General features: G+C 43.1%; 1 protein-coding gene across 1 annotated transcript in view; it reads left to right on the top strand.

The window, feature by feature from the left end:
• Positions 1–8728: 8728 nt before the first annotated feature.
• LOC310773339 (globoside alpha-1,3-N-acetylgalactosaminyltransferase 1-like) overlaps positions 8729–12283 on the top strand; it is a gene marked incomplete at both ends in the record, with an annotated part of 18522 nt that continues 14967 nt past the window's right edge. Inside the window, 2 exons of the mRNA XM_083633211.1 lie at positions 8729–8781; positions 11097–11132. Of these exons, the coding sequence (XP_083489337.1) occupies positions 8729–8781; positions 11097–11132 (89 nt within the window). The remainder of the gene's footprint in view (positions 8782–11096; positions 11133–12283) is intronic.

The raw sequence follows: 12283 nt of genomic DNA, 5'->3' as shown, positions 1-12283 counted from the left end.
CTACGACTATAGAGGCTATAAAGAATGGACTATAGAGAAATAAATGGATTCAAAACATTTATTTAGGAAACATAGTGGCCGGTAAATATTCGATAGGACCGGAATTTTGGAACATTACCGGCTGCACTGGCCATCTGGGAAAATGTCTAGCAGAATCCCTGGTTTGATTACAAATTCGCTAAAGCTGTTTCCTATCACATTTCTTGTTTTCGATACATGCTACCGCGCCGCTCCCCCCCCCCCCCCCCCCCCCTTCCGCCGCCCACTGGCAGAAAAAACGGCGGTAACGCTTTAGAATACAGCCCGCAAATAAGCATGTAGTTATAGTATAACAACGGGGTTTAGGGCTGTAGTTATAGTATAACTACGGGGTATAAGGAGTGAAAAAATACTTTAACTAGAGGGTAACAAGATCTGTAGGGCCTACTTATAGTATAACTACGGGTCCCAGGAGTCTAGTTATAGTATAACTACGGGTCCCAGGAGTGTAGTTATAGTCTAATTACGGGGTTTAAGGAGTCTAGTTATAGTCTAACTATGGGGTTTAAGGAGTAAAAAAATACTTTAACTAGAGGGTAACAAGATCTGTACTTATAGTCTAACTACGGGGTCGCGGGCTGTATTATGAAGCAGGGGACCAATTTTGTAGGCTACTTATAGGCTAATTACGGGGTACCACACTGTAGGCTACTTACAGGGTAACTACAGGGTTTAAGGAGTGTAATTATAGTATAACTATGGGGTTTAAGGAGTCTAGTTATAGTATAACTACGGGGTTTAAGGAGTGTAGTTATAGTATAACTACGGGGTTTAAGGAGTCTAGTTATAGTCTAACTACGGGTTTAAGGAGTGTAGTTATAGTATAACTACGGGGTTTAAGGAGTGTAGTTATAGTATAACTACGGGGTTTAAGGAGTAAAAAAATACTTTAACTAGAGGGTAACAAGATCTGTACTTATAGTCTAACTACGGGGTCACGGGCTGTATTATGAAGCAGGGGACCAATGTTGTACTTATAGGCTAATTACGGGGTACCACACTGTACTTACAGGGTAACTACGGGGTTTAAGGAGTGTAGTTATAGTCTAACTACGGCGTTTAAGGAGTCTATAGTCTAACTACGGGGTTTAAGGAGTGTAGTTATAGTATAACTACGGGGTTTAAGGAGTGTAGTTATAGTATAACTACGGGGTTTAAGGAGTGTAGTTATAGTCTAACTACGGGGTTTAAGGAGTGTAGTTATAGTCTAACTACGGGGTTTAAGGAGTCTAGTTATAGTCTAACTATGGGGTTTAAGGAGTGTAGTTGTAGTATAACTACGGGGTTTAAGGAGTGTAGTAGTTATAGTATAACTACGGGGTTTAAGGAGTCTAGTTATAGTATAACTACGGGGTTTAAGGAGTGTAGTTATAGTATAACTACGGGGTTTAGGGAGTGTAGTTATAGTCTTAACTACGGGGTTTAAGGAGTGTAGTTATAGTCTAACTACGGGGTTTAAGGAGTGTAGTTAGACTATAACTACACTCCCTAAACCCCGTAGTTATACTATAACTACACTCCTTAAACTCCGTAATTAGACTATAACTAGACTCCTTAAACCCCGTAGTTAGACTATAACTACACTCCTTAAACCCCATAGTTATACTATAACTAGACTCCTTAAACCCCGTAGTTATACTATAACTACACTCCTTAAACCCCGTAATTAGACTATAACTAGACTCCTTAAACCCCGTAGTTAGACTATAACTAGACTCCTTAAACCCCGTAGTTAGACTATAACTACACTCCTTAAACCCCGTAGTTATACTATAACTAGACTCCTTAAACCCCGTAGTTATACTATAACTACACTCCTTAAACCCCGTAGTTAGACTATAACTAGACTCCTTAAACCCCGTAGTTAGACTATAACTAGACTCCTTAAACCCCGTAGTTAGACTATAACTACACTCCTTAAACCCCATAGTTAGACTATAACTAGACTCCTTAAACCCCGTAGTTAGACTATAACTAGACTCCTTAAACCCTGTAGTTATACTATAACTACACTCCTTAAACCCCGTAGTTATACTATAACTACACTCCTTACACCCCGTAGTTATACTATAACTAGACTCCTTAAACCCCGTAGTTATACTATAACCACTCCTTAAATCCCGTAGTTATACCATAAGTACAGATCTTGTTACCCTCTAGTTAAAGTATTAATTCACTCCTTATACTCCGTAGTTATACTATAACTACACTCCTGGGACCAGTAGTTATACTATAAGTACAGATCTTGTTACCCTCTAGTTAAAGTATTTTTTCACTCCTTATACCCCGTAGTTATACTATAACTACAGCCCTAAACCCCGTTGTTATACTATAACTACATGCTTATTTGCGGGCTGTATTCTAAAGCGTTACCAAAACGGCTCATATCCAGTTGTTTCTAACAAAGACCCCTCATGTTTAGAAAGGCAAAACCTGAAAATATCCTGCTCTGTCTAGCCTGATATGATCCAGAGTTCATGTTTAAAAGGCACTTAGGAAGGTCCCCACCCCCCATAGAACCCAGTTCAACTACCGACCCTGGTAACACCACAGGAATGGGAACGACGGGCCCCACAGGCTGCCTAGGGGCCAATCTTAGAATGGGGGCAAAAGGCAAAACAAACTGAGGTTTAGCATTAGATTGCGTATGAGTGAGAGTGCGGGGGCTCACCTCTGGAGCAGGGTCCTTGGGAGGCAGGTTGGCAGGGCATGGCCGTAGGTTATTACGATGCATCATCCGAACGGGCCCCTCCCTTCCTTCGGGCCGAATGCAGTACACCGGTTGGTCGGGCCGTGCCTGGGAGACCACCACGTAGGGGGAAGGAATCCAATAGGGGGCCAGCTTGCCTTTTGCTCGCCGTCGTAAGTTTCGAAGGAACACTCGCTCCCCGGGCACCAAGGTGACGGCCCGGGCCTTACGATCATAGCGAGCCTGGTCCCAGGACTGCCGCTGACCGGTGTGGGCTCGCACCAGTTTGTAAGTGTCCACTAGTGTCCTCTGGTGAGCCTCTACCCACGGGTCCAGGGTCTCCTTCTCTTGTGGAGGGACAACATCCAAGCTTAGGTCCACAGGAAGGCGAGCATGTCTACCAAACAACACAAAATAAGGGGTGAAGCCAGTAGTACAATGCACCGTGTTATTATAAGCATGGACCAACGTAGGCAACTTAAACCTATTTGTTGTGTGGTTTTATTTTATTTTATTTATTTCTTATTGTACTGTCTGTGTTTGTGTACGTATTTTATATGGACCTGAGTCTGGAATAAAGTTTATATAACTTTAGCACCCCCTTGCGCTATAACTTCGGGGAGAGCGCTGGAAGGGAACACTTGTTCCGCGTTCCACCGACTTACTTCGGAGCATTGCTCCTGCTGGACTATGACTTTAGACTCGCCCCTGCACAACGAGCGACTTGCGGCGGCTTACTGCTGGCACTATAATTTCGGGGAGACCACACTTGTTCCACCGACTTACTTCGGAGCATTGCTACTGCTGCACTATGACTTTAGACTCGCCCCTGCGCAACGAGCGACTTACGGCGGCTTACTGCTGGCCTATAATTTCGGGGAGACCACCACCAATGAAATGCGATGAAAGGGTGCTACTGCGCGGGTTTGCCTTTGCCATGCTGCTTAAGCAGGTTGCGTTTTTGGAACGTCCGCTTGAAGACGATGGATTTGGTTTCCGGTTTCGTCACCGGCCATGACTCTGCATTCAGCTTAATCAGAGACAGTGACTTGATTTTGGCCTAGACAGTGGCAATGGATTTGATTTCCAGTTTCGTCGACAGCGAGACTAAGCATTCAGCTTAATCAGAGACAATGAATTTAATTTCTAGCCCCCTCAGCAATATTATGTTGCAAGGACCAGAACTGAATGAGTGGGCAGAGCTAAGTGCAAATGCACCATGTGACTAGGTCTGCCCTGAGCTGGATATTACGGGCCAATAATTCGTGGGGATGATCCCATGTAGGCCCTCTAAAGCCTTGCGACCGGTCCTGCTTACGCGATGGAAGGAATCAATGATACTTAGGCTATTTAACACTTGAACTCTGGAAATCTTGGCCAGCAGGATAGCACGTTCAAATATTAGCAATTGTAGGCATGCATGAACTAACGCCCCTTCCGGCATACCTAGCATTATGGACGCTAGATGCTCAATTCGCTAAATGAATGGGATTAATGCCGGAATGCGATTAATGCCTTTTCCGAGGCAACCCGGTGCTGAAGCTATGGCATTGACACGTGATTGATACGGAGATAGAGGGACGCAGGAGGTCTCTCAGCCTGATTGATATGACTGACAATCCGCAAACGGCATGATACCAAGAAGCATTATTATTATGAATGATGAAGGGATGCGGTGACGCGCGGTGTTGATGGCCCGGCGATGCCGGGAGAAGCCTGGACACCAATAGTCGCTGCCGGTGCGGGAGCCCTGGTGGACGCTAAGTGCTGGTTCTGCTGGCGACGGTGCGATCGCTGCAGTCCTGGACTCCTATATAGCCAGCGCTTTAATGACCTGCACAGTTAACATGACAAGGGCGGTGATAGCCTGAACAGATATTTTTAACTGCAGCATTGTTACCGTGGAATGAGAGTATATGTGGAGCCGTATACCGATGATGGGCATCGCCCCGCAGCACAATTAAATATCCAAATCGTAGGCTACTGTGACCTCACTTGGTTTGCCATTTAATGAGGAGTATATTTAATGAGCAGCACAGCTTCTGTTAATTTGACTGAATGACTGGAGCATCATCTCGGAGAAAGAGAAACGTTTTTCCGTTTTTCTGTTTTAAAGTTTAAAACGGAATCTGGCTGTCATTAGGCATTGATTAACGGAATGCTATTGCTAATTGATACTTTGAACATCCATTTGCAATGATTCTGGCTGGCTATTAACTATTGTAAATTTGTCACAATGAATGCAATTTGCGCACAATGTGTAAATACATTTAATATTAATTGTTTAGGCCTAATTATTTGTAAAGTCACAACACATTAGAGATGTGTGTAGTTCTTCATAGATTTAGCCTCTTCATTTTGCTCTCAAATGCACCAGGTTATTTAATTTCACGTTATTGGATGCGAAGAGACATTTAATGTAGCTCCGCTGTCTTTCTTTAGCTATAGGCGAGGATGATTGTTTTTGAAGCACGCCAAAATGATTTAAAATTAAGATTTGATTGCTAAAATTATATGACACTGTTATGTATTTAAGAGATGATTACATTACCGTTGCGCTCGACTGCTGTCCGGGATGCGCTCCGTGGGCATTCCCTGCACTCGGGGCTGACGCTGCTGCATGCCGTCCCCGGCTGGAATAGCATTTAATCGTGGGAGCCGAATTCCCCGACCTCGTCGTGGAACTGCGCCTGCCTCGAACGTGGACATGCTGAGAACGATGATTGAGCAGGACCTGCGATTACGATGGCTTGATTAGCAGGATCAGAACAGCGGACGCTGGGAGACTGAATGGCTTGATGGCCCGAACAGAACAGGGCCGCGGATGGATGAGACTTGAAAATGAGCGAAACACAGCTTTCAGAGAATGGGATGCAATCAGCTCAGGTACAGCGACCAGAAGATCAGGGAAAGAGAACGATGACAAGCTGAGCATGGCTATATACTGCCACGTCATAGCCTCGGCACTGACGACATTATTGGCGTCATATAGGCAAGTGCGTCACGCGTAGGGCTGGGTTCAAAAAATCGATTCTCCGATTTTTAATCGATTTTTATTTTAATCCTCGATTATCGATTCATATGTCCAGAGATCGATTTTTTTTTTATTTTTTTTTTTAATAAACAGGCTAAAATATTATGCTGTGTGTGGTAGTTGAAACATAGTTTCAAGTTGACTTTATTTATGTTTGTGGTTGACACAATAACATAAATACTGTAGGCTACATGAATGGAAATGTTTGATCATTAATATCTACTTTTAGAAATTATATGGGCTGAAATCAAATCACTGTGCATAATTGTGAAAGTGTCTTTATTGACAGATGAAAAGGCTGTTATTTACCCTTTGTCACCACCTGGTGAGTAAATATATGTGTAACTAAAACCATTAAAATTGACAACAGGTCTGCAACTTTTTTTCCCCGTGTATCTACTTGGCTGCTTGGGAACCCCTGTGTTACATAACTGGACATGTAATTCAGGGTACAGATCAAAAAACATTTTGAAACATATTGAAATCGATCGAATCGGAATCGAATTGAATCGAATCGAATCGAAATTAATCGATTCGCAACCTTGTGAATCGGAATCGAATCGATTCTTGAAATTTGAACCAATACCCAGCTCTAACGCGGACATCACGCTGGGATTACACTTGTGCTCGTCACACTAGGATTACATGAGATGAGGTCACTAGGATTACGTGTGGTGCGAGGCAGCATGTCTGGTCTTCATCTTGAAACTAGGTCGGTTACCACCATTGAAATAAATATAAAGCATTGATTTGAAGGAGGCTGCTGGTCGGTTGTTTCTCCGTCGTCATGTCTGGTCCAATCTTCGGTTGGTGTCGTGTCCTCTGGTCCAATCTTCGGTTCGTGTCATAGTTTGTGTTCACTCGACATCAACAATCTTTATTATACATCACATCTAATCATTTTATCCAACCTGCCTCTGACCAGACAACTAATGGGCTCCTTCTGCGATCATATTGTGATCATTGATACATTCAGCTAGCCTATGATTTAACGAAGTACATCGCACAATAACAACAAGGCTATTTGTTGGCAATGTTTATTGACAAAAGCATTAAAACAAGCAAATAATATAATTATCCGGTCACTGGCAGATAGATGCGTACAAATAGTTCAAAACAAATCTCTCAAAGTCTCAAAACTGTTGGCATTTGACTTGTGTTATATCTTATGTTGAAACAACTGATCATCAGCAACATTAACCTGCACAGTAGCCTAATACAGGTTAACATTATAATCTCAGGAGAGCTTGAGTAGGCTAAATAAGCCATACACATGAGAATTACCGTTAACGTTACAGCATTTAATAACGGTAAATTTCCACAAATCCTTTGATCCTCTGTTGTGTGTCCCCATCACTCGACAGTCATCATCCCATTTAGGGCTGGGCGATATGACCAAAATCTCATATCCCGATATAAGTCATTTCATATCCCGATACCGATATATATCACGATATAGCATATTTTCTGTAAATTCTATTTATAGTTTATATAAAATGACCACATGGCCATTTATTTATGTAGCAGTTGAACCAGTCAAACCTCACAAAGGATACATGCATTCAGAATACAGATAAGCATGGCTATTCTTTACAACACAAATAATAATAATTAGTTGCAGGGCAGTAGAATGAAACACAAACTGAACCATGCCACCAGTTCGATTTTCAAAGAGGACACTAGCATTTGATGTGTTTGATTTAAGCACTAATTTGGAATCATATCTAAAAGCTGACACTAGGCGGCAGTATTTCTTTAGTCAACGTCAAAATACCTACATGTTCAGTAGAAGAAGAATAAAACGGTAGAAGAAGAAGAACAACGTTAAACAACACAACTCACACAGGGAAAGCTAAAAGCTAAAGCTAACGATAGACGTTTTGTTGTCAGCCCTCAAGGGATTTCCTTGGGATGATGAGAGGAGATGTTTTGCCAGGTTTAACGTTAGGACACACGCAAATATGGATCAAACGCGGACTTAACACAGCGCAAATGCCTGGGTAGACTAGGCGGACGGAATGGAGGTAACATCTCCCTGCTCTTTAGCCTACTCACGGCTGATTTGTGCCACTTATAAAGGGACGCAACGGGCTTGTTGACACAGTCTGGTGCGTGTGTGGACTGTGGACGTGAGTAAAAAAGAAAGCACAGCGTCATCCAAATGACGGACAATATTGCCGTAAAGAGTGTGATTTGCAACACAACGATATAAACGATAGAGCATCATATCATACGAAATACATTTTCTATCGTCCAAACGAAATATATCGTCATATCGCCCAGCCCTAATCCCATTCCCTTGAATAAACGAATGACACGTGTTATTAATCACTGTATGTTAACGTTTAGTCAAAACATGGGTGTTTGTTTACCCAACACTATGCTGTGCAGCATGCAATAACGTTTTTAAAACATTAACACCTAACTTTTGCTACTCGATAATGTTAGTCCTCATGTAATATTTGACAAATGGACATGTTAAATGTCATGCTTGCAATTACTTAGCTAAAGATTACCTCAATTTTGTGGAAGGTAACGTCAAGCCGCAGGCGGCCGGGGCAGGCTGGTGACGCGAGGTCTGGAGATAATATCCACAAACTACTGGCTTTTTCTTTATGCTAAAAAGTTACCCGGTCATTCTGTTTTGCGGGCAGTAGCTAGTAACAGCTAGCTGTAGGGCAAGAAGGCTAGCAGACAAGATGGCGTCAGTGCATTCCGTCCACACACTTTCTTCTTCTGTTGTTTGTAGGCGGGTCGCTGACAGCTTCCAAGCTGCTTACCGCCACCTGCTGTAGGTTAGTTGCATCGTTTCAACATTCCACGTCTACAGTAGCATTCAAAGACGGAATCTGATGACGAAGACGGCTCAGCCGCCGGAGACCGGAGTCTTCGCGTTTAACACTCCAAACAATAGAGGTAGTGTGGACAATAGGTGCAAACGAAGTGCAATACGGCCTAGTGTAGACATGGCCTTACGCGCAAATTCCACTGAGTCCGGGTTCGGTCTGGCTGCGCTCCGGTACGGCTTCGGAGCCAATATGTTTCCACTCTAATCATTGTGTCAACTTCCACCAACTCCGCTGCGTCCCAGCTCTCCGGATGTCGGAGCAAAGCTGCAGCAAGTTGGGCGGAGCCAGGCCTGGAGTCAACAGGTCGGAGGTGCTTACAGCATTCAAGATCAAGCCAGAGGACAAACACGTATGAGGAAAAGTTCATCATTGAAGTGGAAAACCACAAAATAATATATGACACGACACATCCTTTTTACAAGGACAATACCAAGCAAGTCCACCCCTCCTCTGCTTCTCCAGTTGGGAACAATGCTCTTCTGCCTGTTTGTTGTTGTATTTATCCCACATACATTACATTAGGTCATTTGGCAGACGCTTTCATCCAAAGCGACTTACAATAACACATTTTTGTCAGCAATAGAGCAATCAACTATGCAACACAGTCTATGACAACTACAACATCTGAAGGAATAGTGGTAAAGTGAAGTTAGTTTTTTTTTTTTTTTTTAAGAGAGAGAAGAAAGAAGTTAGTTCAAGAAGGGCCCAGATGGAGCATGAAAAGGTGTGTCTTTAGTCTTTTCCGAAAGATCGGCAGTGATTCAGCTGTCCTGACCGAAGGTGGAAGCTCGTTCCACCATTGAGGTGCCAGGGACGAGAAGAGTCGCGATCGGGATGAGCGACTTTTGAGCCCTCGTAGCGAAGGAGGGGCGAGGCGTCCTGCGCTAGTGGAGGAGCGAAGGGAGCGGTGAGAGGTTTGGAACCTGACCATAGATTGCAGGTACAGGGGAGCTGACTGGTGTACTGCCCTGTAGGCCGGCCAGTACCAGTGTCTTGAATTTGATGCGTGCCGAGATGGGAAGCCAGTGAAGGTCCCATAAGGGGAGTGCTTGACAATACATACAAATTGTCTCGCGCGAAAGTGTGTGATTGGCCCTTCACACACACACACACACACACACACACACACACACACACACACACACACACACACACACACGGAGGAAAATGTAATCCCTATGGGGCCCTTTACACAAGGACAGTTTCTGGAAGAAACGACACAATAGCGTTTCCTTCACACCTTTTCCTTCACACCTTCTCCCTGTTTACATGAGCGCTGTTGAATTTTTAAAACGCCGTAATGTACATGCCAGGTCGCTAGGTGGCAGTGTAATCACCTTATTCTTTGCCCATACAAGGACGCTTCTGCATGACGAAATTTCGTAATCGTCTTTCCGTTTTTAAACACGGAAGTAGAGTATGCCTTCCGCAGTCATTTAGACTTGCCAAAAAGCTTTTTTCAAGCTAAAAAAACCCCAAACTGTTTTAAAGTTTTAATATTTGTCGGGTGAGAATGTAACATATATGTGACCAGTTTATCAGAACAATGCCTATTGGAAATCTTTAACGAGCAGCGAGGACCGGGAGCGCTGAGTGTGCTATCTGTCAAACCCTACTGTAGGCTACTGGCAGTGAGAAAACACTGTCGACGTGCTTTTGTAACTAACATTAAATGCCGACCGGGTACAGCCATCGGCTCCTCGCAGCAGTAACGTTATGAACGTGTAACTGAAGTTGGCCGCAGTGTAGCTTAATTCTGAATGTTGCCAAACTTCATTCATACTGACGTTTTATTTTGAAAATGGTTGCCAACTCGCGCACGGCTATATGGCGTAATCGCGTGTGTCGCGTGTGCAGGCACGTCAGAGTTTCTGAAATGTGCCGTCTCAAAGCGATTACATGGAGCCCTCAGCGGGAAGCGTATCAAAGAATTCCACTCTGGAGGGTGGTTTTAAAATGTGTCGCTTCCTAAGCCCAAATTCGCCGTCGCCATCTAAAAGGGAGGCACTAACGATACAATAATTCCCCGTCACCATAGGAAACCGTCCTCGTGTAAAGTGCCCCTATGTCTCCCCCTCCCCCTAAATAGGCTTTACTGGGCTCCTTGGATCATTTTGCTTCAATTTATATAATGTGTACAATTCTAAAATGTTACTATTATTATTGTAACCTGTAATGTATTGTATTTCTGATCCAATCTAAACTAAACTAAACTAAACACAAAAAATAAATAGAAACAGAAAAAAGGCACAAGAAATTCAATAATAAAACTTTTGCCTTTTTTCAATTTTTCTTCTCTCTCTCTCTCTCTCTCCCTCCCTCTGAATCAACTCTTTTATCACCATGATTCATGTGTTCGCTGATTGGCTTCTTGGTTCCAGGCTTAAAACTCTAAACGTCTTTGGATAAATGAATGGGAACAAGAGCTGTCTATTGTTAGCTTTGTTTAGCTCCGTGTGCTCACTCTGTCTCTGTCTGCCTACAGAGTGATCTACGCCTGCTACACCTCTCGACAATACAGGTAACACACGCACACGCACACACACACACACACACACACACACACACACACACACACACACACACACACACACACACACACAGGTAATGGAATTCGCCTAGAGCAGTGGTTCCCAACCTTTTTACACCAAGTACCACCTGAGAAAGTAGTTGGCTCTCCAAGTACCACCATATGACCGACGTTAAAATACAGTCTATTCAGCTATGCACAGTTCACGCAGGAGGCAAATGCAAAGTTGGTAGGGTCGAGGACGGCAGGAGGGGAGGCGGTAGCGGGCGCCGGCGGAAAAAATTTGAGCTTTTTTTTTTAACCTTTTTTAGCCATATTTAGAGGAATATCTAATTTTAAATAAAAAAAATTACGGTAGGTTTCTTTTAACCTTTTTTAGCCATATTTATGTGTCCTGTCAGCATAATTGTAACTAACAAACACAAACTGTAGGTTTAGCCATCTAATCATGTTCTTTCACAAACAGCCGGTTTGGAAAGAAAACATTGCCACTGAAACCCACACACCATGCATAAAAGAATGTGCACTGACTTATACTAACTTTCACTTACCAGTAATATTACAGTGAAACAGAAAGTGCATTTTCATATCCATCAACATATTTCAACAAAATATACACAACATTCAGCCTATTACAACTTTCTGTTCTATAGTATTCTTCCTTTTCTGGTTTTCTGCATGCATCCAAACATCTTCACATTCATCAGTAAGCCCACCAGTCCAAATATAGCTACATTACTTTGTTTTCTTTCTGTTCTATATGCCTCATTTTAAATTTTCTCATTTCTGCATGCATCCAAAATAGGGGTGTAACAATGCATGTAACATGTACACATGCATGTAACTGGACAGGACACTTTTCTCTAGCATCTTCTTGCTCGCGTTTTGCAGGTTAGCAGCTGTAATGTAAAATGATACTCTGCTGGTTCACACAGTTTAACGTTACGGCGTTTTAAAAATTCAACAGCGCTCATGTAAACAGGGAGAAGGTGTGAAGGAAAAGGTGTGAAGGAAACGCTATTGTGTCGTTTCTTCCAGAAACTGTCCTTGTGTAAAGGGCCCCATAGGGATTACATTTTCCTCCGTGTGTGTGTGTGTGTGTGTGTGTGTGTGTGTGTGTGTGTGTGTGTGTGTGTGTGTGA

Source organism: Poromitra crassiceps (genome assembly GCF_964638095.1).
Source record: "Poromitra crassiceps genome assembly, chromosome: 3".
Lineage (NCBI taxonomy): Eukaryota > Metazoa > Chordata > Actinopteri > Beryciformes > Melamphaidae > Poromitra > Poromitra crassiceps.
The sequence above is the reverse complement of the archived record's forward strand: the minus strand, read 5'-3'. Positions and strand labels throughout refer to the sequence as shown.